Below are 27,427 nucleotides of genomic sequence, written 5' to 3'. Positions count from 1 at the left end.
TGTGCAAAGCTCAAAACTTACCCAGAAAGAGTCCGCTGTAATTGCTGCCAAAGGTGATTCTTACATGTATTGACTAAGGGGTGTGAATACGTATCTAAATACGTATCTACAACTGTTCGCTGCTCTGGCTCCCCAATGGTGGAACACACTCCCTCACGACGCCAGGACAGCGGAGTCAATCACCACCTTCCGGAGACACCTGAAACCCCACCTCTTTAAGGAATACCTAGGATAGGATAAAGTAATCCTTCTCAACCCCCCCCTTAAAAGATTTAGATGCACTATTGTAAAGTGGCTGTTCCACTGGATGTCATAAGGTGAATGCACCAATTTGTAAGTCGCTCTGGATAAGAGCGTCTGCTAAATGACTTAAATGTAATGTAAATGTAAATGAGATATTTCTCTATTTCCTTTTCAATACATCTGCAAAAAAAAATCTAAAAACATGTTTTCATTTTGCATTATGGGGTATTGTATGTTTTAATGTAGGTGTGAATTTTTTTTATTTCATCCATTTTGAATTAAGGCTGTAACACACATTCAAACTAATTCCATGGAGAGCCGAGTTTCTAAATTCATGAATTAAGGTCACTAAATTAGTAACGAACTCCCTTCACCTGGTTGCCTAGGTCTTAATTCCCTCTGTGGAATGAGTTTTGTTGTAAAACCATCAAGTGTGGAATAAGTCAAAGGGTATGAATACTTTCTGAAGGCACTGTACACTGTGGCATCCAACAGCTTGCATCCTTACAAAGCGAAATATGGTTTCCTTCATGCACTGACGGGCCTCAATTGAAATTGGAGTACTGTCGTTTTAAATGTAAAAGTGGGCGGGATCCGAACAAGGGGACTTGTGGCAGGCTGTGGGGTGCATTCGCCTACATTGAATACGCGGATCACACGGGCTGTCAACTTTATTTGGGAAAATGACGAAAATCACAGTAGTCAAAACCAAGGCATATCCCGACCAGAAGCCTGGTACGAGTGGCCTGAGGAAAAGGGTGACAGTCTTTCAAACGAATGCGCACTATGCAGAGAACTTCATTCAAAGCATTATCTCTTGCATCGACCCAGCGGAGCGTCAGCCTGGACTGCTCGTAGTGGGAGGAGATGGAAGGTTTTTCATGAAAGACGCCATTCAGTTGATCATCCAGATCGCCGCTGCTAATGGGGTCAGTAATACTTCTGTCGTAGTCCAGCGGGTAGTCCCTAAAACATGACTCTTAAGCCTAGGCCTCACCCTCAAAACGTGCATAGCATCAGCAGCTAGCCTAGCATCTTTTGACAGCTCCAATCGTTTATACATTGTAACGCTTCTGTGATTGTTTTGAAGTTGGCGGATACATTCATTTCAATTGCTGTCGTGTAGACTAAAATAACTATCGGCCTGAGCCTACATTTGCTTAAGGTATATTAATTGGGACTATATAGGCCTAGATGACAATTCTCTCTCATATCAAAATAACATGCATAGGGATCATTTTTAAAGAAAGTATTGAATCCTCGTGGACTTTGACGTTCAGTGACGTGCAAGCCCCATGCATCGGAACGTGATAGGGGTCAGTGGTGTTCTTAAGACGGTCTCCGGTGCTAAATGACCCCGCTGATCTTTCGATGAAGTGCACGGAGATGGCATGTTTAAATGGTAGGATACTCTTGCCCTTTCCACAGGTGACGCAAAAAAAACACTACACCATCCGGTTCCCCTTATGTAGCATATCCAGTCAGTGAGCACTCTGCCTTGCCGTGAATGTTTAGTACACCAACAAAGACAACGGCACGTTTGTAATAATCGGGAAAAAAGTGCAACACCGAGGGATGATTTTATTAGGAGAGACTGTTTTTGGATGTCAGTGGCACAGCCGTTCGTTCTGTTCGTTCCCTCTGCGACTTTTTAGAGGAAGGCGTGGTGGTGTGCTGTCTGTCACGTATAGCCCTGCGGTTTGCATTACAGCGACCTGGGCATTTTGGGTACACACGCACATCTTGTTTAACTAGACACACAATGACCTCCTGGCTACGCCAAACACGATGTACAGACAGACCAATGTCATGATCACACCATATAGCGCCAGTATGATCTGTCCTAAATGTAAATGTCCCATTATGATGACAAAATGAACATCATGATCATCACGTCAACTCGACTCTGAACGCGTCTTATTCACGGTGAATAATGTATCGCTGCGTTTATATTTGCTACCCATGTCATCACTTTTAATGTAGGCCTATTACGTAAGTTAAAGGGGATGTTACCCGGATGTCTTCACAAACCAACAATAGACTGATGATGAAAAGAATCATTTGGGAAGGGTTTATATTTGTCCTGTTACACACACACACACACACACACACACGTGTGTATGGGAAATGTGTTTCTTGCATATCCCAACTCCCCCTGAGACACTCCCCAGGCCCAATTGGGGATAAGTGCCTTTTTAATTTTTTTTAACCTTGTCAGCTCCAGGATTTGAACCAGTGACCTTTTTGTTACTGGCCAAACGCTCTAACCTCAAGGTTATATGCTGCCCAGTACTTCCCATACTATCCCGTGTTGCTCAGTTGCTTGTTTAGCTCCCACATAGCAGCCTGACCTCACCTCTGGCATGTTGAATCAGTATACTCCTCTCGTATTTTCATCCTCCCAATGTGTGTAGACTGAATAGGTGAATGTAATAAAATAAAAATAGGATGTAAAGGAGTCTACAGTGAATTCACTAAATGTTGCTCGTCATACAAAAGCTGGCCTCAATCTTCGGTGAAAAAAGGTCCAGTTATGATGTTTTAATGGAAATATATTCGAAGGGGTTTCAAAATGTGTGTGTGTGTGTGTGGTTTTCTGAAAGTACAGAGTAAATAAATGGTAATTAGTATGTAATATTGGTACAATATCAGGATATAAGCATCAAGACAATATCACAGTGGTAAAATAATCAGCAACTATTAGAATAGTAAGGCATCTTGACAATATGACCGTGATATTGCACCGTTGATTAACATAGGCAAAACCTAAATTAAAAAGCTCCACAAGGGGGCAGGGCAGAGCTATACAATGAACAGGCCAAAGGGCCACTTCAAAGGAGTAAAAGAAGCTTGCGATTCTCAGACGCCATACAGAACTAATGGAGAAATGGATTTAAACACATGAACAGAAAATTATACCATAAAGGCTATGAAATGAGTACGTACCTCTTGTGTCTGCGGTTATAATGAAAAAAGACGGGCTACACATTCTCTATACATGTGGCAATTATTGGGCATGATGGCGCTACGTGCAAATCAATTAGCTAGCAATGGAAAATAACTTAACACTGTTGTGCTTGGGTAGAAACGACAACATAATTACAACAAGGAAATGTTGATACAAATTACAAGGTACTTACTGTTGCAGGTATGCACACATGTACAAAGTTATTATCAGTAATGAAACGACACAAGTCCACGGGGAAAATGCTCTGCTCCACTCAACAGGTTCTGACCAGAGAATATGCAAATGTGGCACGCTCAGAACGGCAGGGAATATTCTACACAGTATATAACATATAGTAAAAAATGACATCGGAGGAAGCTGATTTAGCCCATCGCTTTCTCTCCTGTCTCCATGTAGATCGGCCACCTGGTCATCGGTCAGGATGGCATCATGTCCACCCCTGCTGTGTCCTGTGTGATCCGCAAGCTCAAAGCTGTGGGAGGAATCATCCTCACGGCCAGCCACAACCCCGGTGGCCCCAATGGAGACTTTGGCATCAAGTACAACATTGCCTCCGGAGGTGAGATGGGAGAGGAGAGGAGAGGGATGGGATGGGAGAGGAGAGGATGGGATGTGAGGTGAGGTGATGGGAGAGAAGAGGAGAGGGATGGGAAGGGAGGAGAGAGACTGGAAAAAGACACACAGGCGGGAGAAAAGGAAAAACCCATAGAGGAGAGAGACCGGTGAGAGATAGGAACAGGGGATGAGACTGTGCTGGATGGAGGGTAACGTTTAAACTTCACTGACCTTTGATGAAGATTTACATGTACAATTTAGCCATTTAGCAGATGCTCTTATCCAGAGTGACTTACAGTTAATGCAATCATCTTAAGATGGCTGAGTGGGACAACCACATATCACACAGTAAGTCATTTGTTTTTCCTTCATAGTAGCTGTCGGCAAAGTCCGAGCTAGTAAGATGTAGCACGTTTCAGGATAGGGTGCGCAGAGCAATGCTGATATACTTCAATCGATACTTTTAAGACAAAGTTTAGTATACATAGTGGTGGGGTATGGCTGTTTTACTGTATTGCATAGCATTTCTCAAAACCTCTTCCTTATCCTCCTCACCTTACTGTGTGTCTCTGCCCCCCAGGTCCTGCTCCAGAGGGAATCACAGACAAAACCTCTTCCTCATCCTCCTCACCTTACTGTGTGTCTCTGCCCCCCAGGTCCTGCTCCAGAGGGAATCACAGACAAAACCTCTTCCTCATCCTCCTCACCTTACTGTGTGTCTCTGCCCCCAGGTTCTGCTCCAGAGGGAATCACAGACAAAACCTCTTCCTCATCCTCCTCACCTTACTGTGTGTCTCTGCCCCCAGGTTCTGCTCCAGAGGGAATCACAGACAAAACCTCTTCCTTATCCTCCTCACCTTACTGTGTGTCTCTGCCCCCCAGGTCCTGCTCCAGAGGGAATCACAGACAAAACCTCTTCCTCATCCTCCTCACCTTACTGTGTGTCTCTGCCCCCCAGGTCCTGCTCCAGAGGGAATCACAGACAAAACCTCTTCCTCATCCTCCTCACCTTACTGTGTGTCTCTGCCCCCAGGTTCTGCTCCAGAGGGAATCACAGACAAAACCTCTTCCTCATCCTCCTCACCTTACTGTGCGTCTCTGCCCCCCAGGTCCTGCTCCAGAGGGAATCACAGACAAAATCTTCCAGATCAGCAAGAGCCTAACAGAGTACCACATATGCCCTGACCTAAAAGTGGACATCTCCAAGATCGGCAAGCAGACCTTCAATGTGGACACGTTCAAGCCCATGACAGGTATTGTAGGATTGGACGGGATTAGCTGGGTGTCAGATCTCAACTGACTGGGATGGGTTAGCTTGGAGACCAAATCTGTGAGAAGCTCACTAGTACAAATCCTTGGGCAAGGCACTGAAGTTCAGGTGGTATTGCAATCAGTAAAGCACTGTGATCTAAAGTATGTGCATATGCAATATAGTTTTATAATTTGTCTGTTTTTATCCTGAGTCTAAAATGCTACATTAAATCTTATCAATCCTAACTCTGCTGTTTATCCTCTACAGTGGAGATTGTGGACTCTGTGGAGGCCTACGCTGAGATGCTGAGGGGAATCTTCGACTTCCATGCCTTGAAGGGGCTGGTGTCTGGAGCCAATCACATTAAAGTCCGTCTGGACGCCATGCATGGCGGTATGGATCACATACTGTACCTCTCTGGTGCTGGCTGCTGTATGACAACTGCTGTATGGCTGCTGTATGCTGTATGCTGTATGTTTATTTACATGCATATATATATACAGTTGATGTCACAAGTTTACATACACCTCAGCCAAATACATTTCAACTCAGTTATTCACAATTCCTGACATTTAATCCTAGTAAAAATTCCCTGTTTTAGGTCCGTTAGGATCACCACTTTATTTTAAGAATGTGAAATGTCAGAATAATAGTAGAGAACTATTTATTTCAGTTTTTAATTCTTTCATCACATTCCCAGTGGGTCAGAAGTTTACATACTCTGAATTAGTATTTGGTAGCATTGCCTTTTAAATTGCTTAACTTGGGTCAAACGTTTTGTGTAGCCTTCCACAAGCTTCCCACAATAAGTTGGGTGAATGTTGTCCCATTCCTCCTGACAGAGCTGGTGTAACTGAGTCAGGTTTGTAGGCCTCCTTGCTCACACACGCTTTTTCAGTTCTGCCTACAAATTTTCTATAGGATCGAGGTCAGGGCTTTGTGATGGCCACTCCAATACCTTGACTTTGTTGTCCTTAAGCCATTTTGCCACAACTTTAACTTCCTGACTGATGTCTTGAGATGTTGCTTCAATATATCAACTTAATTTTTTTAATGAAGCCATCTATTTTGTGAAGTGCACCAATCCCTCCTGCAGCAAAGCACCCCCACAACATGATACTGCCACCCTTGTGCTTCATGGTTGGGATGGTGTTCTTCGGCTTGCAAGCCTCCCCATTTTTATTTGCACTTTTTTGCACCAAAGTACGTTCATCTCTAGGAGACAGAACGCGTCCCCTTCCTGAGCGGTATGACGGCTACGTGGTCCCATGGTGTTTATACTTGCGTACTATTGTTTGTACAGATGAACGTAGTACCTTCAGGCGTTTGGAAATTGCTCCCAAGGATGAACCAGACTTGTGGAGGTCTACAATTTTTTTTCTGAGGTCAAGCAAAAATCTAAAGAAATCAGCCAAGACATCAAGGGAAAATCAGAGGCACTGAGTTTAAAGGTAGGCCTTGAAATACATCCACAGGTACACCTCCAATTGACTCAAATGATGTCAATTAGCCTATCAGAAGCTTCTAAAGCCATGACATAAGCTGTTTTAAAGGCACAGTCAACCTATTGTATGTAAAAGTTTGACCCACTGGAATTGTGGTACAGTGAATTATAAGTGAAATAATATGTCTGTAAACAATTGTTGGAAAAATTAATTGTCATGCACAAAGTAGATGTCCTAACCGACTTGCCAAAACTATAGTTTGTTAACAAGAAATTTGTAGAGTGGTTGAAAAATGAGTTTTAATGACTCCAACCTAAGTCTATGTAAACTTCTGACTTCAACTGTATGTATGTATGTATGTATGTATGTATGTATGTATGTATGTATGTATGTATGTATGTATGTATGTATGTATGTATGTATGTATGTATGTATGTATGTATGTATGTATGTATGTATGTATGTATGTATGTATGTATGTATGTATGTATGTATGTATGTATGTATGTATGTATGTATGTATGTATGTACAAACACCGTTTTGTGTCTGTAGGACTGTGACATGTTGTCCAAATGAGTCTAATCTCTTAAATGCTGTTTTTTGTTCAGTTAGATTCCCAGCACACACACACTGCACATCCACACCCCTATACATAATAACCTTTACCCTCTCGCCCCCCTCCAGTGGTTGGACCCTATGTGAAGAAGATCGTTTGTGAGGAGTTGGGCGCTGCCGCCGATGGTGCTTTCAACTGTGTCCCCAAGGAGGACTTTGGTGGTCACCACCCTGACCCCAATCTGACCTACGCTTCTGACCTGGTCAACGCCATGAAGGGAGGAGAGTACGACCTCGGAGCCGCCTTCGACGGGGACGGTGTAAGTGGACAGTCGGGAGGGGGGTGGGGGGACTGGAATTGAAGCTATTCCTTGCATGACTGGTGTCCCCTAGTGTCAGTAGAACCAGTCCTTGAGTCGGCCCACAATCCATCCAAACCTCTGCTTTACCTCGTCTCTGCTGCAGTCTGTTCAGATGCTGATCCTCTCCTTCCTTTTCCTTCCCTACCCTCTCCTTTCCTTCCCTACCCTCTCCTTTCCTTCCCTACCCTCTCCTTTCTGCTCCACAGGATCGTAACATGGTCCTGGGAAAGCATGGCTTCTTCGTCAACCCATCGGACTCTGTGGCCGTCATCGCAGCCAACATCACCTGCATCCCCTACTTCCAGAAGACTGGGGTGAAAGGTCTGGCCCGCAGCATGCCCACAAGCGGAGCTCTGGACAAGTGAGCCTAACGTCCACACACAGTCCGTTCATAGCTTCTTCTTGGTTGTGCATTAAATATTTATTTATTCATGTATCAAATGTTATTGGTCACATACACATGGTTAGCAGATGTTAATGCGGGTGTAGCGAAATGCTTGTACTTCTAGTTCCGACAGTGCGGGGATATCTAACAAGTTATCTAAAAATTTCCCAACAACAACCTAATGCACACAAATCTAAAGGGGTAAATGAGAATATGTACATATAAGTATATGGATGAGCATTGGCCGAGCAGCATAGGCAAGGTGCAATAGATGGTATAAAATACAGCATATACATGCTGTAATGTAAGATATGTAAACATTATTAAAGTGCCATTATTTAGAGTGGCTGTATAAAGTGACTAGTGATGAATTTATTAAAGTGGCCAGTGATTGGGTCTCAATGTAGGCAGCAGCCTCGCTGAGTTTGATTGCTGTTTAACAGTCTGATGGCCTTGAGATAGAAGCTTTTTCAGTCTCTCGGTCCCAGCTTTGATGCACCTGTGCTGACCTCGCCTTCTGGATGGAAGCGGGGTGAACAGGAAATGGCTTGGGTGGTTGTTGTCCTTGATGATATTTTTGGCCTTCCTGTGGCATCAGTAGCTGTAGGTGTCATGGATGTACTTTGTCCCCGGGACAATGCACATTAATCAGCATTTAAACATTTAAAATAAATATATATATTTAACTATGCTCGTCAGTTAAGAACAAATTCTTATTTACAATGACGACCTACTGGGGAACAGTGGGTTAACTGGTCTAGGAACAGTGGGTTAACTGGTCTAGGAACAGTGGGTTAACTGGTCTAGGAACAGTGGGTTAACTGGTCTAGGAACAGTGGGTTAACTGGTCTAGGAACAGTGGGTTAACTGGTCTAGGAACAGTGGGTTAACTGGTCTAGGAACAGTGGGTTAACTGGTCTAGGAACAGTGGGTTAACTGGTCTAGGAACAGTGGGTTAACTGCCTTGTTCAGGGGAACAGTGGGTTAACTGCCTTGTTCAGGGGCAGATCGACAGATTTGTACCTTGTCAGCTCAGGATTCGATCCAGCAACCTTTCGGTTACCGGCCCAATGCTCTAACCACGAGGCTACCTGCCACTCCTAGTTTCCTCATCAGTATTTAATTGCAGGAGTTAGGATATGAAAATTACCTCTTTTGCTCTCTCTCTCTGTCCCTCAGTGTGGCTAAAGCCCTGAAGATGAATCTGTATGAGACTCCTACTGGCTGGAAGTTCTTCGGTAACCTGATGGACGCTGGCAAGCTGTCTCTGTGCGGAGAGGAGAGCTTCGGCACTGGTGAGTGAGGGATCCACATTTTCAAGTAATATAACAGCCTGTTTACTATGGCCCGTCAGCGCAAACATTTAGATAAATCAGATTGGTGGTATTACTTCGTTCCAGTCAGTTGGGCGACGCATTCTGGTGAGAGGTGCTAGCACATGTCTTAACCACCACCCTCCTTCCCCCTCCTCTCTTCGTTGTTTACCCCCCCCCCAGGCTCTGATCACATCCGTGAGAAGGATGGCTTGTGGGCGGTGCTGGCCTGGATGTCCATCCTAGCCCACAGGAAGCAGAGTGTGGAGGAGATCATGAAAGACCACTGGAACAAATTTGGCAGGAACTTCTTCACCAGGCAAGTCTGGGACTCTGCTACTCTGTTACCCTCCAGTGGTGAACTAGAGAACTACAGTATCTGGATTCGGGCCACATTCTGTCGGCTGTTGTTTCTCATAGAGTATTGAAGTACTCATATAACTATTTGTTAGTCTTTCTTTCATATCACGTTCTTCGATGATAGCCTCCATAAATGTACCCATTTGTTAAGGTGGTCCATCATCTCGTGGAGTATGCACACATTGACAGTTGAGAGCTCTTATTTAGTCTTCCTATTAAGACCATTCCCCAACCCATCCAAACTACACCAGGTATGACTATGAAGAGGTGGACTCGGACAAAGCCAACACCATGATCAAGGAGCTGGAGGCTACGATGTTTGACAAGTCCTTTGTGGGCCAGAAGTTCTCGTCAGGAGATAAAAGTTACGAGGTGGCAGTCTCTGACAACTTTGCCTACACCGACCCCGTGGACGGCAGCATCTCCAAGAACCAGGTAAGCGACAGGACCCGGGGGGGCGTCTAGGCAGAGCCATTGCAACGTGGGTGATCTATTTAGTCAGTATAGTTTGATGATGAAGAGTGATGGTATTTTATAACAATTCTGTTAATCGAAAGATGACCATCGCATTTGATGATTGATCCTGCCTATGTAGGGACTTGGAAGTATCACCAGAGGCACTTGCATATTGTACCTGAGAAAAATGCCGTTGTTGTTGTTAGTTTTTGCTCCATATTTCCAGTAAATTGACTTCCATAAGTCATTTCACCAGAGTCATCATATAGTCAGGTTTAACTCTCTCTCTCTTTCTCTCAGGGTCTGAGGATAGTCTTCTCCGACGGCTCCAGGATCATCTTCCGTCTCAGTGGGACAGGCAGCGCCGGGGCAACCGTCAGGCTCTACATAGACAGCTATGAGAAAGACCCCGCCAAGATCTACGGGGACGCACAGGTGAGACCTGAGGGCCGAGGAGCAGCTGGGGTCTTCTGATTTTGGATGATGGAATGTGACAGGGCACGGTGGGGGAGCTCTTACACTTGTCATGACGGCTCTATGGGAGATGAAGTATTTACACACACACACACACACACGTCTAAGGTTAGTTACGTTGTCAGAGGGAATAGCCCTCAAAAGGCTTCCCCTCAGCCCGGAGGGGGAGGCCTGGAATCTGGACCGAGCAGACAGCTGGTTTAGAATTGTATTTAACCAGATTAGTAGTGTTGCGTTTTTAAATAAATATTTCTCATGAGTAAACTGGACCAAGACAGCAGCAGGAACACACCCGTTTCAGACAAACGGGCAGACAGACCAAAGATGCATCAAACCAGAGGAAGTTGCATCATGATAGGAAAAAGCAGCATGTCAGTAAAGAACATGTGCACAACACGAGTCCGGAAAGAAACGAGTGCGATATGTCACGTTACAGAGTCAAAAACAGTGAAAGGAAAAGAATCGGCATAAAGGCATCGCCAGGCAGTTACTTCGGGGGACAAATGCATGTCTCAACAACCTGTTAATCTGCTTTGTCCTTTTAACTCTAAGGTTGACTGTCTTCCTCAGGTCATGCTGAAACCTCTGGTGGAGATTGCACTGAAGATCTCTGGGCTCCACGAGAAGACCGGCCGCACGGGCCCCACTGTGATCACATAGACTGACATGCTCTGCCACACCCTTCAAGGTACCTCAGTCCTTTCAACCGTTTAACTTGTGCCTACCCTCTGACTTCCAGAAGAACAATCTCACCTCTACCCTAATGTCCAAACAAAGCCTTCAAAGCCAACACTTTCATTCACAATGAATAAAAAGTCATTACAAAAAATAATTGTTGCACTCATGTGTATTTATTTTGGAGATATCAATATATTTTTCATCACAAACTGGGTGGTTTGAGCCCTGAATGCTGATTGGCTGACAGCCGTGGTATATCACCGTATACCTTGAGTATGACAACATGCATTTTTGCTGCTCTAATTAGGTTGATAACCAGTTTATAATAGCAATAAGGCACCGTGGTATATTGGCCATATACCACACCCCCCTCGTGCATTATGGCTTAAATATACAGTGCATTTAGAACGCATTCACATTTTACACATTTTACACATTTTGTTGTTACAGCCGAATTTAAAATGAATTCAAATGTTTTTCTTTGTCACTGGCCTACACACAATAGCTTAATGTCAATTTATTTTTTATTTTTTTCATAAATTCTTTACTAATGTTAATTTTTCTTACACTTTGACCTTAGAATTGTGTGGATTGTTGACAAAAAATGTGTTTAAATAAATTTAAATCCCACTCTAACACAACAAATTGTGGAAAAAAAGTCAAGGGGCGTGAATACTTTCTGAATGTTGAAAAATCTATTTAATGGTAATTTGCAGTTCTTATTGAACATGCAAAGGCAGTGTGAGCAGTACGTTTTGTTGTCCGTAGCGGCACGCACAAACACACACCCTATTACCACCACCGCTCGGATTCAGTGAGAGATAACGATCACTCCCAGAAAGCCTGATTTTCACCAATCATCTGGGAGATCAGTGCTGGGATGTCGTGGTGAGATCACAGCCAACCAGCCTTGGGACCTGCATAGTCAACAAGACTCCCCCTCTCTATTTTCTCTTTTCTCACTGTCATGGTCCAAATTATATTGATTCAATTGTTGTAAAGAATGAGAGAGGTCTGTCCGTGATAAAGATCTGCTCTGCTCTGCTCTGCTTCTTTTTTTTTTTTTTTTGACACCACACTCCACAAAGCAAGTCCTGCAGCCTCTATTTTGATCCCATCTTGATTATTGTCCAGCCATATGGTTAAGTGCTGCAAAGAATGCCCTAGTTAAGCTGCAGCTGGCCCAGGACAGAGCGGCTAATATCAATGCTATGCATGCCAGACTCTTGGCTAAAAGTTGAGGAAAGACTGACTGCATTGCTTCTTGTTTTTATATTCATGTGTTGGAAATTCTGGATTGTTTGCATAATCAACTTACACACAGAACTGGCACACACACTTACCCCACCAGACATGCCACCAGGGGTCTTTTCACAGTCCCCAGGTCCAGAACACACTTACCCCACCAGACATGCCACCAGGGGTCTTTTCACAGTCCCCAGGTCCAGAACACACTTACCCCACCAGACATGCCACCAGGGGTCTTTTCACAGTCCCCAGGTCCAGAACACACTTACCCCACCAGACATGCCACCAGGGGTCTTTTCACAGTCCCCAGGTCCAGAACACACTTACCCCACCAGACATGCCACCAGGGGTCTTTTCACAGTCCCCAGGTCCAGAACACACTTACCCCACCAGACATGCCACCAGGGGTCTTTTCACAGTCCCCAGGTCCAGAACACACTTACCCCACCAGACATGCCACCAGGGGTCTTTTCACAGTCCCCAGGTCCAGAACACACTTACCCCACCAGACATGCCACCAGGGGTCTTTTCACAGTCCCCAGGTCCAGTACCCCACCAGACATGCCACCAGGGGTCTTTTCAAGTCCCCAGTTCCAGAACACACTTACCCCACCAGACATGCCACCAGGGGTCTTTTCACAGTCCCCAGGTCCAGAACACACTTACCCCACCAGACATGCCACCAGGGGTCTTTTCACAGTCCCCAGGTCCAGAACACACTTACCCCACCAGACATGCCACCAGGGGTCTTTTCACAGTCCCCAGGTCCAGAACACACTTACCCCACCAGACATGCCACCAGGGGTCTTTTCACAGTCCCCAGGTCCAGAACACACTTACCCCACCAGACATGCCACCAGGGGTCTTTTCACAGTCCCCAGGTCCAGAACACACTTACCCCACCAGACATGCCACCAGGGGTCTTTTCACAGTCCCCAGGTCCAGAACACACTTACCCCACCAGACATGCCACCAGGGGTCTTTTCACAGTCCCCAGGTCCAGAACAAATTCAATGAAATGTACATGTTATTCAGAGCCATACCTGCATGGAACTCCCTTCCATCTCATACAGCGCAAGTGAACAGCAAACCTGGTTTCAAAAAACAGATAAAGCAGCACCTCACGGCACAACGCCTCTCCCATGTGACCTTTTTGTGTGTGTACTGACATGTAATTGATAGATGAACAAACACACTACATGTTAATGTTTGTCAAATCTTTTGTCTGTATTTTTCGTTATGTGTTGGACCCCAGTAAGACTAGCTGTCGCTAATGAGGATCCTAATAAAATAAAAACCTCTCCTCTCACTCTTTTATTTATATATATATATATATATATATATATATTCATGCCCTCTTCCCACCACAAATACCAGGCCAGTGTTGTCTGTCTATTTGAACTGATGAGAATTAGCTCTGGTAGACCCAGACCATAATCCCCCTCAGCAGACAGTCTGTGAGAGAGAGAGCTCTGAGGTAGACAGAACTAGCCACTAGCCAGCCCTAAACGGGGCCTGGGGAGATGAGTGGGTGGGGTGATAATGTTAATGATGACGGCCTCTAAGAGGAGACAATGTTCTGGATATTAACATTGTGAGTTATTCTCTATCAACAAACAAGCCAAGAAGTTTAGGATGGATCAGGACTGGTTCTATCCAGAGTCAATATAGGATAAATGAGAGGGTTTCCAAAAGGTAATGTCTCCAAAGACATTCCTGGGTTATGTCCCAAATGGCATCCCATTCTTTATGAAGTGTACTACTTTTGACCAGAGCCCTATGGGCCCATAGGGTTCCATTTGGGACACAACCTTGTCCTGAAGCCAGCCTGGAGGGTTATTAGACCCAATGAATCTACTCTTCCTGTTCTCTGCCGGGAAATGTACTCACCATTATCTTGAGTAATATGTGTGTGCGTGTGAGAGACCCTAAGATGATCTTCTAGCCAAATGGCAGAGAGCTGAGTATAACAGACTTCTAGAGTCCAGGGGATAAAGCTAAACAAAAATCCCATGACTGAAACTTACGTTGATCTCAGGTCGATTGACTGGGGCCAAGTTAACCTCCTCTTTCATGTAGGAAAGTCATGACCATCATGCTTTTAGGGAATGATAATCATTTTATACAGAATTGTTCAAAGCTCAATTCTGGGGACTTTTTTAACAGACAACCTACCCTCCAGAAATGGGCCCAATAACATATTGGAAAAAATGGTTGACATTATTTTCACATATTGGACCATGCATGGTCTATATTATCAGATGTGTTATCAGCAATATACAGTGCCTTGCAAAAGTATTCATCCCCCTTGGTGTTTTTCCTATATTGTTGCATTACAACCTGTAATTTAAATTGATGTTTTATTTGGATTTCATGTAATGAACATACACACAATAGTCCAAATTGGTGAAGTGAAATGAAACAAATGACTTGTTTAAAAAATGTCTTACCAATTAAAAAACGGAAAATTGGTGTGTGCATATGTATTCACCCCCTTTGCTAAGAAGCCCCTAAATAAGATCTGGCGCAATAAATTACCTTCAGAAACCACATAATTAGTTAGATTGCACACAGGTGGACTATAAGTGTCACAGTGAAGCATGGTGGTGGCGCATCATGTGGGGATATTTTTCATCGGCAGGGACTGGGAAACTGGTCAGAATTGCAGGAATGATGGATGGTGCTTAAATACAGGGACATTCTTGAGGGAAACCTGTTTCAATTTGTATTATTGAAACGCAGACGACACCATTGTATACACTTTCGGCCCGTCATTGGACACTGTGCTATCTAACCTCCAATCGTGCTTCAATGCCATACAACACTCCTTCCGTGGCCTCCAACTGCTCTTAAACGCTAGTAAAACCAAATGCATGCTTTTCAACCGATCGCTGCCTGCACCCGCATGCCCGACTAGCATCACCACACTGGATGGTTCCGACCTTGAATATGTGGACACCTATAAGTACCTAGGTGTCTGGCTAGACTGCAAACTCTCCTTCCAGACCCATATCAAACATCTCCAATCGAAAATCAAATCAAGAATCGGCTTTCTATTCCGCAACAAAGCCTCCTTCACTCACGCTGCCAAGCTTACCCTAGTAAAACTGACTATCCTACCGATCCTCGACTTTGCGATGTCATCTACAAAATTGCTTCCAACACTCTTCTCAGCAAACTGGATGCAGTTTATCACAGTGCCATCCGTTTTGTCACTAAAGCACCTTATACTACCCACCACTGCGACTTGTATGCTCTAGTCGGCTGGCCCTCGCTACATATTCGTCGCCAGACCTACTGGCTCCAGGTCATCTACAAGGCCATGCTAGGCAAAGCTCCGCCTTATCTCAGCTCACTGGTCACGATGGCAACACCCATCCGTAGCACGCGCTCCAGCAGGTGTATCTCATTGATCATCCCTAAAGCCAACACCTCATTCGGCCGCCTTTCGTTCCAGTACTCTGCTGCCTGTGACTGGAACGAATTGCAAAAATCGCTGAAGTTGGAGACTTTTATCTTCCTCACCAACTTCAAACATCAGCTAGCTGAGCAGCTAACCGATCGCTGCAGCTGTACATAATCTATTGGTAAATAGCACACCCATTTTCACCTACCTCATCCCCACAGTTTTTATTTATTTACTTTCCTGCTCTTTTGCACACCAATATCTCTACCTGTACATGATCATCTGATAATTTATCACTCCAGTGTTAATCTGCAATATTGTAATTATTCGCCTACCTCCTCATGCCTTTTGCACACATTGTATATAGACTGCCCATTTTTTCTCTGTGTTATTGACTTGTTAATTGTTTACTCCATGTGTAACTCTGTATTGTCTGTTCACACTGCTATGCTTTATCTTGGCCAGGTCGCAGTTGCAAATGAGAACCTGTTCTCAACTAGCCTACCTGGTTAAATAAAGGTGAAATAAAAAAATAAAAAAAAATTATAAATAATACTTTTTCACTCAAATTTAGATGTGTGTAGTTTCTATAACAAAGTACTGTATGTCATTGCCCTTTTAAGAAGACATTGCCCCTTTAAGAGCTCTGTTGCTTGAAACTCCGGTTGTAAAACAATGCTGCTGATGTACAACCACATTTCGAAGTTGCACCTAGTGTTTTCTACTATTCTAACTCGCAACTGTAAGTTGAGACCCTGACTGAGTTCCCAAGAAAGGGCAATACTACTAATTGACCATCCCTGACTTATCCAGCTACGGAAAAACTGTCAAAGTGGATATACTGTAAGCTGATTGAAAGTTATATCTACAGTGGGGCAAAAAAGTATTTAGTCAGCCACCAATTGTGCAAGTTCTCCCACTTAAAAAGATGAGAGAGGCCTGTAATTTTCATCACTTCAACTATGACAGACAAAATGAGAAAAGAAATACAGAAAATCACATTGTAGGATTTTTAATGAATTTATTTGCAAATTATGGTGGAAAATAAGTATTTGGTCAATAACAAAGGTTTATCTCAATACTTTGTTATATACCCTTTGTTGGCGATGACAGAGGTCAAACGTTTTCTGTAAGTCTTCACAAGGTTTTCACTCACTGTTATTGTTATTTTGGCTCATTTCTCCATGCAGATCTCCTCTAGAGCAGTGATGTTTTGGGGCTGTTGCTGGGCAACACAGACTTTCAACTCCCTCCAAAGATTTTCTATGGGGTTGAGATCTGGAGACTGGCTAGGCCACTCCAGGACCTTGAAATGCTTCTTACGAAGCCACTCCTTCGTTGCCCGGGCGGTGTGTTTGGGATCATTGTCATGCTGAAAGACCCAGCCACGTTTCATCTTCAATGACCTTGCTGATGGTAGGCTTTGTTACTTTGGTCCCAGCTCTCTGCAGGTCATTCACTAGGTCCCACCATGTGGTTCTGGGATTTTTGCTCACCGTTCTTGTGATCATTTTGACCCCACGGGGTGAGATCTTGCGTGGAGCCCCAGATCGAGGGAGATTATCAGTGGTCTTGTATGTCTTCCATTTCCTAATAATTGCTCCCACAGTTGATTTCTTCAAACCAAGCTGCTTACCTATTGCAGATTCAGTCTTCCCAGCCTGGTGCAGGTCTACAATTTTGTTTCTGGTGTCCTTTGCCAGCTCTTTGGTCTTGGCCATAGTGGAGTTTGGAGTGTGACTGTTTGAGGTTGTGGACAGGTGTCTTTTATACTGATAACAAGTTCAAACAGGTACCATTAATACAGGTAACGAGTGGAGGACAGAGGAGCCTCTTAAAGAAGAAGTTACAGGTCTGTGAGAGCCAGAAATCTTGCTTGTTTGTAGGTGACCAAATACTTATTTTCCACCATAATTTGCAAATAAATTCATTAAAAATCCTACAATGTGATTTTCTGGATTTTTCCCCCTCATTTTGTCTGTCATAGTTGAAGTATGATGAAAATTACAGGTCTCTCTCATCTTTTTAAGTGGGGGAACTTGCACAATTGGTGGCTGACTAAATACTTTTTTGACCCACTGTATATCACCAATGTTTTAAACACACTGGCTTTTTAGGGAAGTACCTGTTAATGTCATCAGACAGCCATTTAAATGTTTCAACAGTTTCACAGTAGAAATGAGCTTGAAATGATGTGAACAAATTTGAGTCAGATGTTATAAGATTATAAAATGTGAGATTATGTTTTTAGTTTCATTTTCTAATTACACATTATTATATCATACATTAAATACAATTTTAACAATGGCTAAGAAGGCTACTCTGGCTATTTGAGCATAATGTAAGCCTGCCAGATTGGTCTACCATTAAAAAAAACTATGGAGAAAACGCACCCATAAAATGTAACTTGGAAATAGCTGTTCTATCATTCAGTCTACAGTAGCAGCGTATGGTGTTCAATTTAGGCCTACATTCCATGAGACTTTTGAAGAAGAAAAAACACGCAGGGCTTCACAATAACCTGTTCATCCACTTGTCCTTCAGACAAGGAGGTAACTGAAAATGTTGTGTTGTTCGATGCAAGAAACCACTTTACAAAATAAAATGCATTATTATTATTCCCATACCAGAGAATCAGACAAATTATCCTACCCTCTGCCTATTGGCTACTTAGCTCATTCAAGCCAGTCTCAAAATACAACACTGCGCCACAAAACCACCAGTCTCAAAGTCAACAGTGTGAATCGGCGACTCTGGGATGCTGGCCTTCTAGGCAGAGTTACAAAGAAAAAGCCATATCTCAGACTGGCCACTAAAAATAAAAGATTAAGATGGGCAAAAGAACACAGACACTGGACAGAGGAACTCTGCCGAGAAGGCCAGCATCCCGGAGTCGCCAATTCACTGTTGACGTTGAGACTGGTGTTTTGCGGGTACTATTTAAAGAAGCTGCCAGTTGAGGACTTGTCTGTTTCTCTAACTAAACACTCTAATGTACTTGTCCTCTTGCTCAGTTGTGCGACAGGGCCTCCCACTCCTCTTTATATTCTGGTTAGAGACAATTTGCGCTGTTCTGTGAAGGGAGTAGTACATAGCATTGTACGAGATCTTCGGTTTCTTTGGCAATTTCTCACATGGAATAGCCATCATTTCTCAAAACAAGAATAGACTGACGAGTTTCAGGAGAAAGTTCTTTGTTTTTGGACATTTTGAGCCTGTAATCGAACCCACAAATGCTGATGCTCCAGATACTCAACTAGTCTAAAGAAGGCCAGTTTTATTTCTTCTTTAATCAGAACAACAGTTTTCAGCTGTGCTAACATAATTGCAAAAGGGTTTTCTAATGATCAATTAGCCTTTTAAAATTATAACTTGGATTAGCTAACACAATGTGCCATTGGAACACAGGAGTGATGGTTGCTGATAATGGGCTCAGTACGCCTATATAGATATTCCTTTTAAAAAATCTGCCGTTTCCAGCTACAGTAGTCATTTACAACATTAACAATGTCTACGCTTTATTTCTGATCAATTTAATGTTATTTTAATGGACAAAAAAATGAGCTTTTCTTTCAAAAACAAGGACATTTCTAAGTGACCCCAAACCTTTGAACGGCAGTGTATGTATTCTCTGCTTCAGGCCTTATTTAAGACCTTTTAGAATTATGGCTTTGTCAGCTGATGGTCTTGTTCTTTGTCGTAAGGGACGAGTTCTCCCTACAGAGTATTCTAGGGGCAACTGTAAAAACACAGATGCCCCACCAACCACAGAGAAAGTCATTTGGCCATCTAATAGCTCCAGACCAAAAGCGTCTTAATGCAAGCCTTATTGTGATTACCTGATGTAATGACAGCCAATCAAAATCCAACCTGGGAACCATTACCGGCCGAAACAGGGAATCACATTATGCGTCTCACCATGTCGGAATGACAGCCCTGGCCCCAACAATGTAGGTTCAGGAACAAACGGTCCGCCCTATTATTAATTCCCCCCATGGACCCTAAAGAGGAACCATTTAGGTTTGTTACACATCCCGCTGTCACAGTCTGTACCTTTGATGGGGTGGTGGCTCAGTTTAGGGTTAACCCCCTCGATGGTACAGAGATGCTCCACAAATAAGGGGCTGGGGGTTATTGTATTTGAGTTGTTGTCAACGTGAATGGCATTGATATAGGCGTACATGACAGGACAGGCATTGGTGGAATCAAATCTGATCTCCGCAAAGTACTTTTTATTTTCCCTTCCCACATGTCCAGAGAGAGAGACAGATTCCTCTGCTTTACGGTCACCTGATTTTCCAGCTGGAGGTGTTTGGAGGTGACAGAAGCATGTCTGTTCTACGAAATATATTCCCAAATGTTTTTCTTTTCTCTGCGTGCACTGGTCTGACGTTAATGAACTCGGATGTTCCGGTGAAGGGAATGAAATAGTCTGTAATGAGCACCACAGCAGCAGTGCTCAACTCAAACGGTGGTGTGTCGCCCAGCCCTTCTGTAGCTGCTGGCAAAGTCATTCAAAGCCTATGCTTCATCACTCAGGATGTATGTTTCCAGGGCTACTATTTTTGCCATGTCATGTTGTCACTAAAACAAAAACATGAATTCTGACAAGCACTCAATGCACAACAATTCGTAATGCAGGAAAACAGTTTTGAAAGCAGTTTTGGGCTTTGTTAAAAAGAAAGAGTGGGATCCCAGATTTGCATTGCTACCAATGCACAGTAGCTCCCGGCAGTCCCCTGCCTTGCATAATAAATATTAGCCCACTGAGAGAAGCACAAGATTGATCTTCACTCAACATTCTAGAGCAGTGGTTTCCAACTGATCAATCTCCAGGGCATTTCTGTGAAACCTCCAACAAAGCATTGTGTTCCTATTTCTGTGAAAACTCCAACAAAGCATTGTGTTCCTATTTCTGTGAAACCTCCAACAAAGCATTGTGTTCCTATTTCTGTGAAAACTCCAACAAAGCATTGTGTTCCTATTTCTGTGAAAACTCCAACAAAGCATTGTGTTCCTATTTCTGTGAAAACTCCAACAAAGCATTGTGTTCCTATTTCTGTCAAAACTCCAACAAAGCATTGTGTTCCTATTTCTGTGAAAACTCCAACAAAGCATTGTGTTCCTATTTCTGTGAAAACTCCAACAAAGCATTGTGTTCCTATTTCTGTGAAAACTCCAACAAAGCATTGTGTTCCTATTTCTGTGAAAACTCCAACAAAGCATTGTGTTCCTATTTCTGTGAAAACTCCAACAAAGCATTGTGTTCCTATTTCTGTGAAAACTCCAACAAAGCATTGTGTTCCTATTTCTGTGAAAACTCCAACAAAGCATTGTGTTCCTATTTCTGTGAAACCTCCAACAAAGCATTGTGTTCCTATTTCTGTGAAAACTCCAACAAAGCATTGTGTTCCTATTTCTGTGAAAACTCCAACAAAGCATTGTGTTCCTATTTCTGTGAAAACTGAAACAAAGCAATGTGTTCCTATTTCTGTGAAACCTCCAACAAACCATTGTGTTCCTATTTCTGTGAAAACTCCAACAAAGCATTGTGTTCCTATTTCTGTGAAAACTCAAACAAAGCATTGTGTTCCTATTTCTGTGAAAACTCCAACAAAGCATTGTGTTCCTATTTCTGTGAAAACTCCAACAAAGCATTGTGTTCCTATTTCTGTGAAAACTCCAACAAAGCATTGTGTTCCTATTTCTGTGAAAACTCCAACAAAGCATTGTGTTCCTATTTCTGTGAAAACTCCAACAAAGCATTGTGTTCCTATTTCTGTGAAAACTCCAACAAAGCATTGTGTTCCTATTTCTGTGAAAACTCCAACAAAGCATTGTGTTCCTATTTCTGTGAAAACTCCAACAAAGCATTGTGTTCCTATTTCTGTGAAAACTCCAACAAAGCATTGTGTTCCTATTTCTGTGAAAACTGCAACAAAGCATTGTGTTCCTATTTCTGTGAAAACTCCAACAAAGCATTGTGTTCCTATTTCTGTGAAAACTCCAACAAATCATTGTGTTCCTATTTCTGTGAAAACTCCAACAAAGCATTGTGTTCCTATGTTGTTGTTGCTGTTGTTGTCTCTTGCTGTTGGTGGTAGGTACACCCGATTCAGCTGCCCTGCATGCCGGGTAGGAAACTGTTGCCATTTGAACCATTTCAAGTGTCTGAAGGTACAACTCTGCCTTCCCGGCTAGCCAGGAGAGCAAATCAAGTGCACTGCTGGCCAATCGGAGGGCTCAGATTACCGTGTCTGCAGTAATGTAGCAGCCATAAAATGAAAATACACCAAAGTTCATACTGTGAGATTTGCACTTGCTTTGAGATCAAGTGGCCTAGGCACTGCATCTCAGTGCAACAGGTGTCACTACAGTCCCTGGTTCGATTCCAGGCTGTATCACATCCGGCCACGTTTGGGAGTCCCATAGTGCGGCGCACAATTGGCCCAGCATCGTCTGGGTTTGGCCGGGGTAGGCCGTCATTGTAAATAAGAATTTGTTCTTAACTGATTTGCCTAGTTTAAATAAAGGTTACATTTTTTTAAAAGCAATGGCTGCAACGTGTGTACCTTTTGTTCATATCCTTTACAAGGGTAGCATAATTTGTCTGATTCTCTGTAATAATGGTATGGGAATAATAATGCATTTTATAATAATAATGCAGTTTCTTGCATCAAACAACACAACAACATTTTCAGTCACCTCTTTGTCTGAAGGAAAGTGGATAAACAGGTTAATGTCAAGCCCTGCAAGTTTTTCTTCTAAATTCCCATGGAGATTAGGCCTACATTGAACACAGCACATTGGCTGCTACTGTTGGCTGAATGATAGAACAGCTATTTCCATGTTAAAATGTTATGGGGTGCATTTTCTCCATTGTTTTGGATGGTAGGCCATTCTGGTAGGCCTCCATTATGGTCAAATAGCTACAGTAGCTTACTTGGCCACTGTTAAAACTGTAACTTAAAACGGGGCACAGCCTCTGTGTTCATAGTAAACGCACGCTAGAAGTTGGACATAATTTTCACAACTGTGCAAGTTTGCGCTCAGCAGACCAAATCAAATCAAATCAAATGTATTTATATAGCCTGTTTTATCCTAGTCCTTTTATGATATAATAATGTGTAATTAGAAAATTAAACTAAAAACATCTTATAACATCTGACTCAAATCTGTTCACATCATTTCAAGCCCATTTGTACTGTAAAGTTATTGTACTGTGGCCTCCCGAGTGGTGCAGCAGTCTCAGGCACCGCAGTGCTTGAGGTATCACTACAGATCAAGGTTTAAGACCCATGAGGCGACGTACAATTGGCCCAACGTCGTCCGGGTTAGGGGGAGGGTTTGTCCGGTCGGGTTGTCCTTGTCCCATCGTGCTCTAGCGACTCTTCAAATCAAATTTGATTAGTCACATGCGCCGGAATTCTTACTTACAAGCACCTAATCAACAATGCACTTAAAAAAAAATATGAATAAGAATAAGAAATAAAAGTAACAATTAGTTAAAGAGCAGAAGTAAAATAACAATAACGAGACTATATACAGGGTATTACGGTACAGAGTCAATGTGGAGGCTATATACAGGGTATTACGGTACAGAGTCAATGTGGAGGCTATATACAGGGTATTACGGTACAGAGTCAATGTGGAGGCTATATACAGGGTATTACGGTACAGAGTCAATGTGGAGACTATATACAGGGTATTACGGTACAGAGTCAATGTGGAGACTATATACAGGGGGTACCTTACAGAGTCAATGTGGAGACTATATACAGGGGGTACCTTACAGAGTCAATGTGGAGACTATATACAGGGGGTACCTTACAGAGTCAATGTGGAGACTATATACAGGGTATTACGGTACAGAGTCAGTGTGGAGGCTATATACAGGGTATTACGGTACAGAGTCAATGTGGAGACTATATACAGGGTATTACGGTACAGAGTCAGTGTGGAGGCTATATACAGGGTATTACGGTACAGAGTCAATGTGGAGACTATATACAGGGGGTACCGGTACAGAGTCAATGTGGAGACTATATACAGGGGGTACCTTACAGAGTCAATGTGGAGACTATATACAGGGGGTACCGGTACAGAGTCAATGTGGAGACTATATACAGGGGGTACCGGTACAGAGTCAATGTGGAGACTATATACAGGGGGTACCGGTACAGAGTCAATGTGGAGACTATATACAGGGGTACCGGTACAGAGTCAATGTGGAGACTATATACAGGGGGTACCGGTACAGAGTCAATGTGGAGACTATATACAGGGGGTACCAGTACAGAGTCAATGTGGAGACTATATACAGGGGGTACCAGTACAGAGTCAATGTGGAGGCTATATACAGGGGGTACCGGTACAGAGTCAATGTGGAGACTATATACAGGGGGTACCAGTACAGAGTCAATGTGGAGGCTATATACAGGGGGTACCAGTACAGAGTCAATGTGGAGACTATATACAGGGGGTACCGGTACAGAGTCAATGTGGAGACTATATACAGGGGGTACCGGTACAGAGTCAATGTGGAGGCTATATACAGGGGGTACCGGTACAGAGTCAATGTGGAGACTATATACAGGGGGTACCGGTACAGAGTCAATGTGGAGACTATATACAGGGGGTACCGGTACAGAGTCAATGTGGAGACTATATACAGGGGGTACCGGTACAGAGTCAATGTGGAGACTATATACAGGGGGTACCGGTACAGAGTCAATGTGCGGGGGCACCGGTTAGTCGAGGTAATTGAGGTCATATGTACATGTAGGTATAGTTATTAAAGTGATCATGCATAGATAATAACAGAGAGTAGCAGCAGTGTAAAAGAGGGGGGGGGCAATGAAAATATTCTGGGTAGCCATTTGATTAGATGTTCAGGAGTCTTATGGCTTGGGGGTAGAAGTTGTTTTGAAGCCTCTTAGACCTAGATTTGGCACTCTGGTACCGCTTGCCGTGCAGTAGCAGAGAGAACAGTCTATGACTAGGGTGGCTGGAGTCTTTGACCATTTTTAGGGCCTTCCTCTGACACCGCCTGGTATAGAGGTCCTGGATGGCAGGAAGCTTGGTGCCATTGATATACTGGGATGTACGCACTACCCTCTGTAGTGTCTTGCGGTCGGAGGCCGAGCAGTTGCCATACCAGGCAGTGATAGGCAGTGATGCAACCAATCAGGATGCTCTCAATGGTGCAGCTGTAGAAAGTTTTGAGGATCTGAGGACCCATGACAAATAGGTTTTGTCTTAGCTTATTGATGAGCTTTGATGGCACTGTGGTGTTGAACGCTGAGGTGTAGTCAATGAACAGCATTCTCACATAGGTGTTTCTTTTGTCCAGGTGGGAAAGGGAAGTGTGGAGTGCAACAGAGATTGCATCATCTGTGGATCTGTTAGGGCGGTATGTAAATTGGAGTGGGTCTAGGGTTTCTGGGATAATGGTGTTGACGTGAGCCATGCAGCCTTTCAAAGCACTTCATGGATACAGACGTGAGTGCTACAGGTCGGTAGTCATTTAGGCAGGTTACCTTAGTGTTCTTGGGCACAGGAACTATGGTGGTCTGCTAAAAACATGTTGGTATTATAGACTCGGACAAGGAGAGTTTTCTTTCAATTTGACCTTTATTTAATTAGGCAAGTCAGTTAAGAACAAATTCTTATTTACAATGACGGCCTAGCAACAGTGGGTTAACTGCCTTGTTCAGGGGCAGAGCAACAGATTTTTACCTTGTCAGCTCGGGATTCGATCTAGCAACCTTTCGGATACTGGCCCAACGCTCTAACCAAAAGGCTACCTGCCGCCCAGGTTGAAAATGTCAGTGAAGACACCTGCCAGTTGGTCAGCGCATGCTCGCAGTACATGTCCTGGTAATCCATCTGGCCCTGCAGCCTTGTGAATGTTGACCTGTTTAAATGTCTTACTCACATCGGCTGTGGAGAGCGTGATCACACGGTCATCTGGAACAGTTGGTGTTCTCATCCATGTTTCAGTGTTATTTGCCTCGAAGCAAGCTTAGAAGTAGGTCTGGTAGGCTTGTTGTCACTGGACAGCTTTCGGCTGTGCTTCCCTTTGTAGTCTGTAATGGTTTGCAAGCCCTGCCACATCCGACAAGCATCGGAGCCGGTGTAGTAGGATTCGATCTCAGTCCTGTATTGACACTTTGCCTGTTTGATGGTTTCATCGGGGGCATAGCAGGATTACTTATAAAATTACGGGTTAGAGTCTTGCTCCTTGAAAGCGGCAGCCCTTTAGCTCAGTGTGGATGTTGCCTGTAATCCATGGCTTCTGGTTGGGGTAGGTACAGTTGAAGTCGGAAGTTTACATACACTTAGGTTGGAGTCATTAAAACTTGTTTTTCAACCACTCCACAAATTTCTTGTTAACAAACTATAGTTTTGGAAAATCGGTTAGGACATCTACTTTGTGCATGACACAAGTCATTTTTCCAACTATTGTTTACAGACAGATTATTTCGCTTATAATTCACTGTATCACAATTCCAGTGGGTCAGAAGTTTACATACACTACGTTTACTGTGCCTTTAAACAGCTTGGAAAATTCCAGAAAATTATGTCATGGCTTTAGAAACTTCTGATAGGCTAATTGACATAATTTGAGTCAATTGGAAGTGTACCAGTGGATGTATTTCAAGGCTTACCTTTCCATCTCTTCTGTCTCCTAGAGGTGAACGTGCTTTGGTGCGAAAAGTGCAAATCAATCCCAGAACAACAGCAAAGGACCTTGTGAAGATGCTGGAGGAAACGGGTACAAAAGTATCTATATCCATAGTAAAACGAGTCCTATATCGACATAACCTTTTTTAGACAGTTTGTATTCAAAATAAATGTCACATTTACATAAGTATTCAGGTATTATTATTAGGAGTATTATTCAGCAGGATGTTGCAAACACATAACACCTGTATTTGGGGAGTTTGAAAAACATCCCCACAGCATGATGCTTCCACCACCATGCTTCACAGTCGGGATGGTGCCTGGTTTCCTCCAGACGTGATGCTTGGCATTCAGGCCAAAGTGTTCAATCTTGGTTTCATCAGACCATAAAATCTTGTTTCTCATGGATGCTGTCATGTGCCTTTTTCTGAGTAGTGGATTCCGTCTTGCCACTCTACCATAAAGGCCTGATTGGTGAAGTGGTGCATAGATGGTTGTCCTTTTGGAAGGTTCTCCCATCTCCACAGAGGAACTCTGGAGCTCCATCAGACTGACCATGGGGTTCTTGGTCACCTCCCTGACCAAGGCCCTTCTTCCCCAATTGCTCAGGAAGTGTAGCTCTAGGAAGCGTCTTGGTGGTTCCAAACTTCTTTCATTTAAGAATGATGGAGACCACTGTGTTCTTGCAGACATTAAAATCTATCTGTTGTGACCACTATTTGCCTCATGCAGTGTGACACATATCCTTCACGTAAAGTTGATCAGGCTGTTGATGGTGGCCTATGGAATACTGTCCCACTCCTCTTCAAAGGCTGTGTCGAAGAACTGTTCTCTTTCTTATAGGGGCATGATGGTCCATTACCTCAGTGAGCAAATCAATATAACATTCTGTAGCGTGATTTAAATCATCCTCTAGATAAATCAGCTCCCAGGGTACAGCAGCCAAATCATTTAGAAATAACTCATGATTAAATGTTTTAACATTTCTCTTGACCACAATCCTAGGGGGTTTCTTTGAAACCTTGGTGTTCGTGGTTATG

The 27,427-nt window shown here is 43.4% G+C and overlaps 2 protein-coding genes across 2 annotated transcripts; both read left to right on the top strand.

The window, feature by feature from the left end:
- The first annotated feature begins 855 nt into the window (after positions 1–855).
- LOC118358860 (phosphoglucomutase-1-like) lies at positions 856–11,201 on the top strand. The gene is made up of 11 exons (XM_052480109.1): positions 856–1,172; positions 3,608–3,770; positions 4,876–5,019; positions 5,286–5,411; positions 7,149–7,339; positions 7,588–7,742; positions 8,946–9,061; positions 9,263–9,398; positions 9,691–9,874; positions 10,196–10,330; positions 10,940–11,201. The coding sequence occupies exons 1-11, from the start codon at positions 927–929 to the stop codon at positions 11,027–11,029; spliced, it is 1,686 nt and encodes a 561-aa protein (XP_052336069.1). The 5' UTR covers positions 856–926; the 3' UTR covers positions 11,030–11,201.
- Positions 11,202–11,354: 153 nt separating this feature from the next.
- Positions 11,355–14,815, top strand: LOC127911993 (mucin-2-like). The gene is made up of 2 exons (XM_052480110.1): positions 11,355–12,837; positions 12,945–14,815. Exons 1-2 carry the CDS (start codon positions 12,254–12,256, stop codon positions 13,375–13,377), a joined length of 1,017 nt encoding a protein of 338 aa, XP_052336070.1. The 5' UTR covers positions 11,355–12,253; the 3' UTR covers positions 13,378–14,815.
- The last annotated feature ends 12,612 nt before the right edge of the window (positions 14,816–27,427 follow it).

This window comes from Oncorhynchus keta, chromosome 26, assembly GCF_023373465.1.
Source record: "Oncorhynchus keta strain PuntledgeMale-10-30-2019 chromosome 26, Oket_V2, whole genome shotgun sequence".
In the NCBI taxonomy this organism is placed as follows: domain Eukaryota; kingdom Metazoa; phylum Chordata; class Actinopteri; order Salmoniformes; family Salmonidae; genus Oncorhynchus; species Oncorhynchus keta.
The sequence above is the reverse complement of the archived record's forward strand: the minus strand, read 5'-3'. Positions and strand labels throughout refer to the sequence as shown.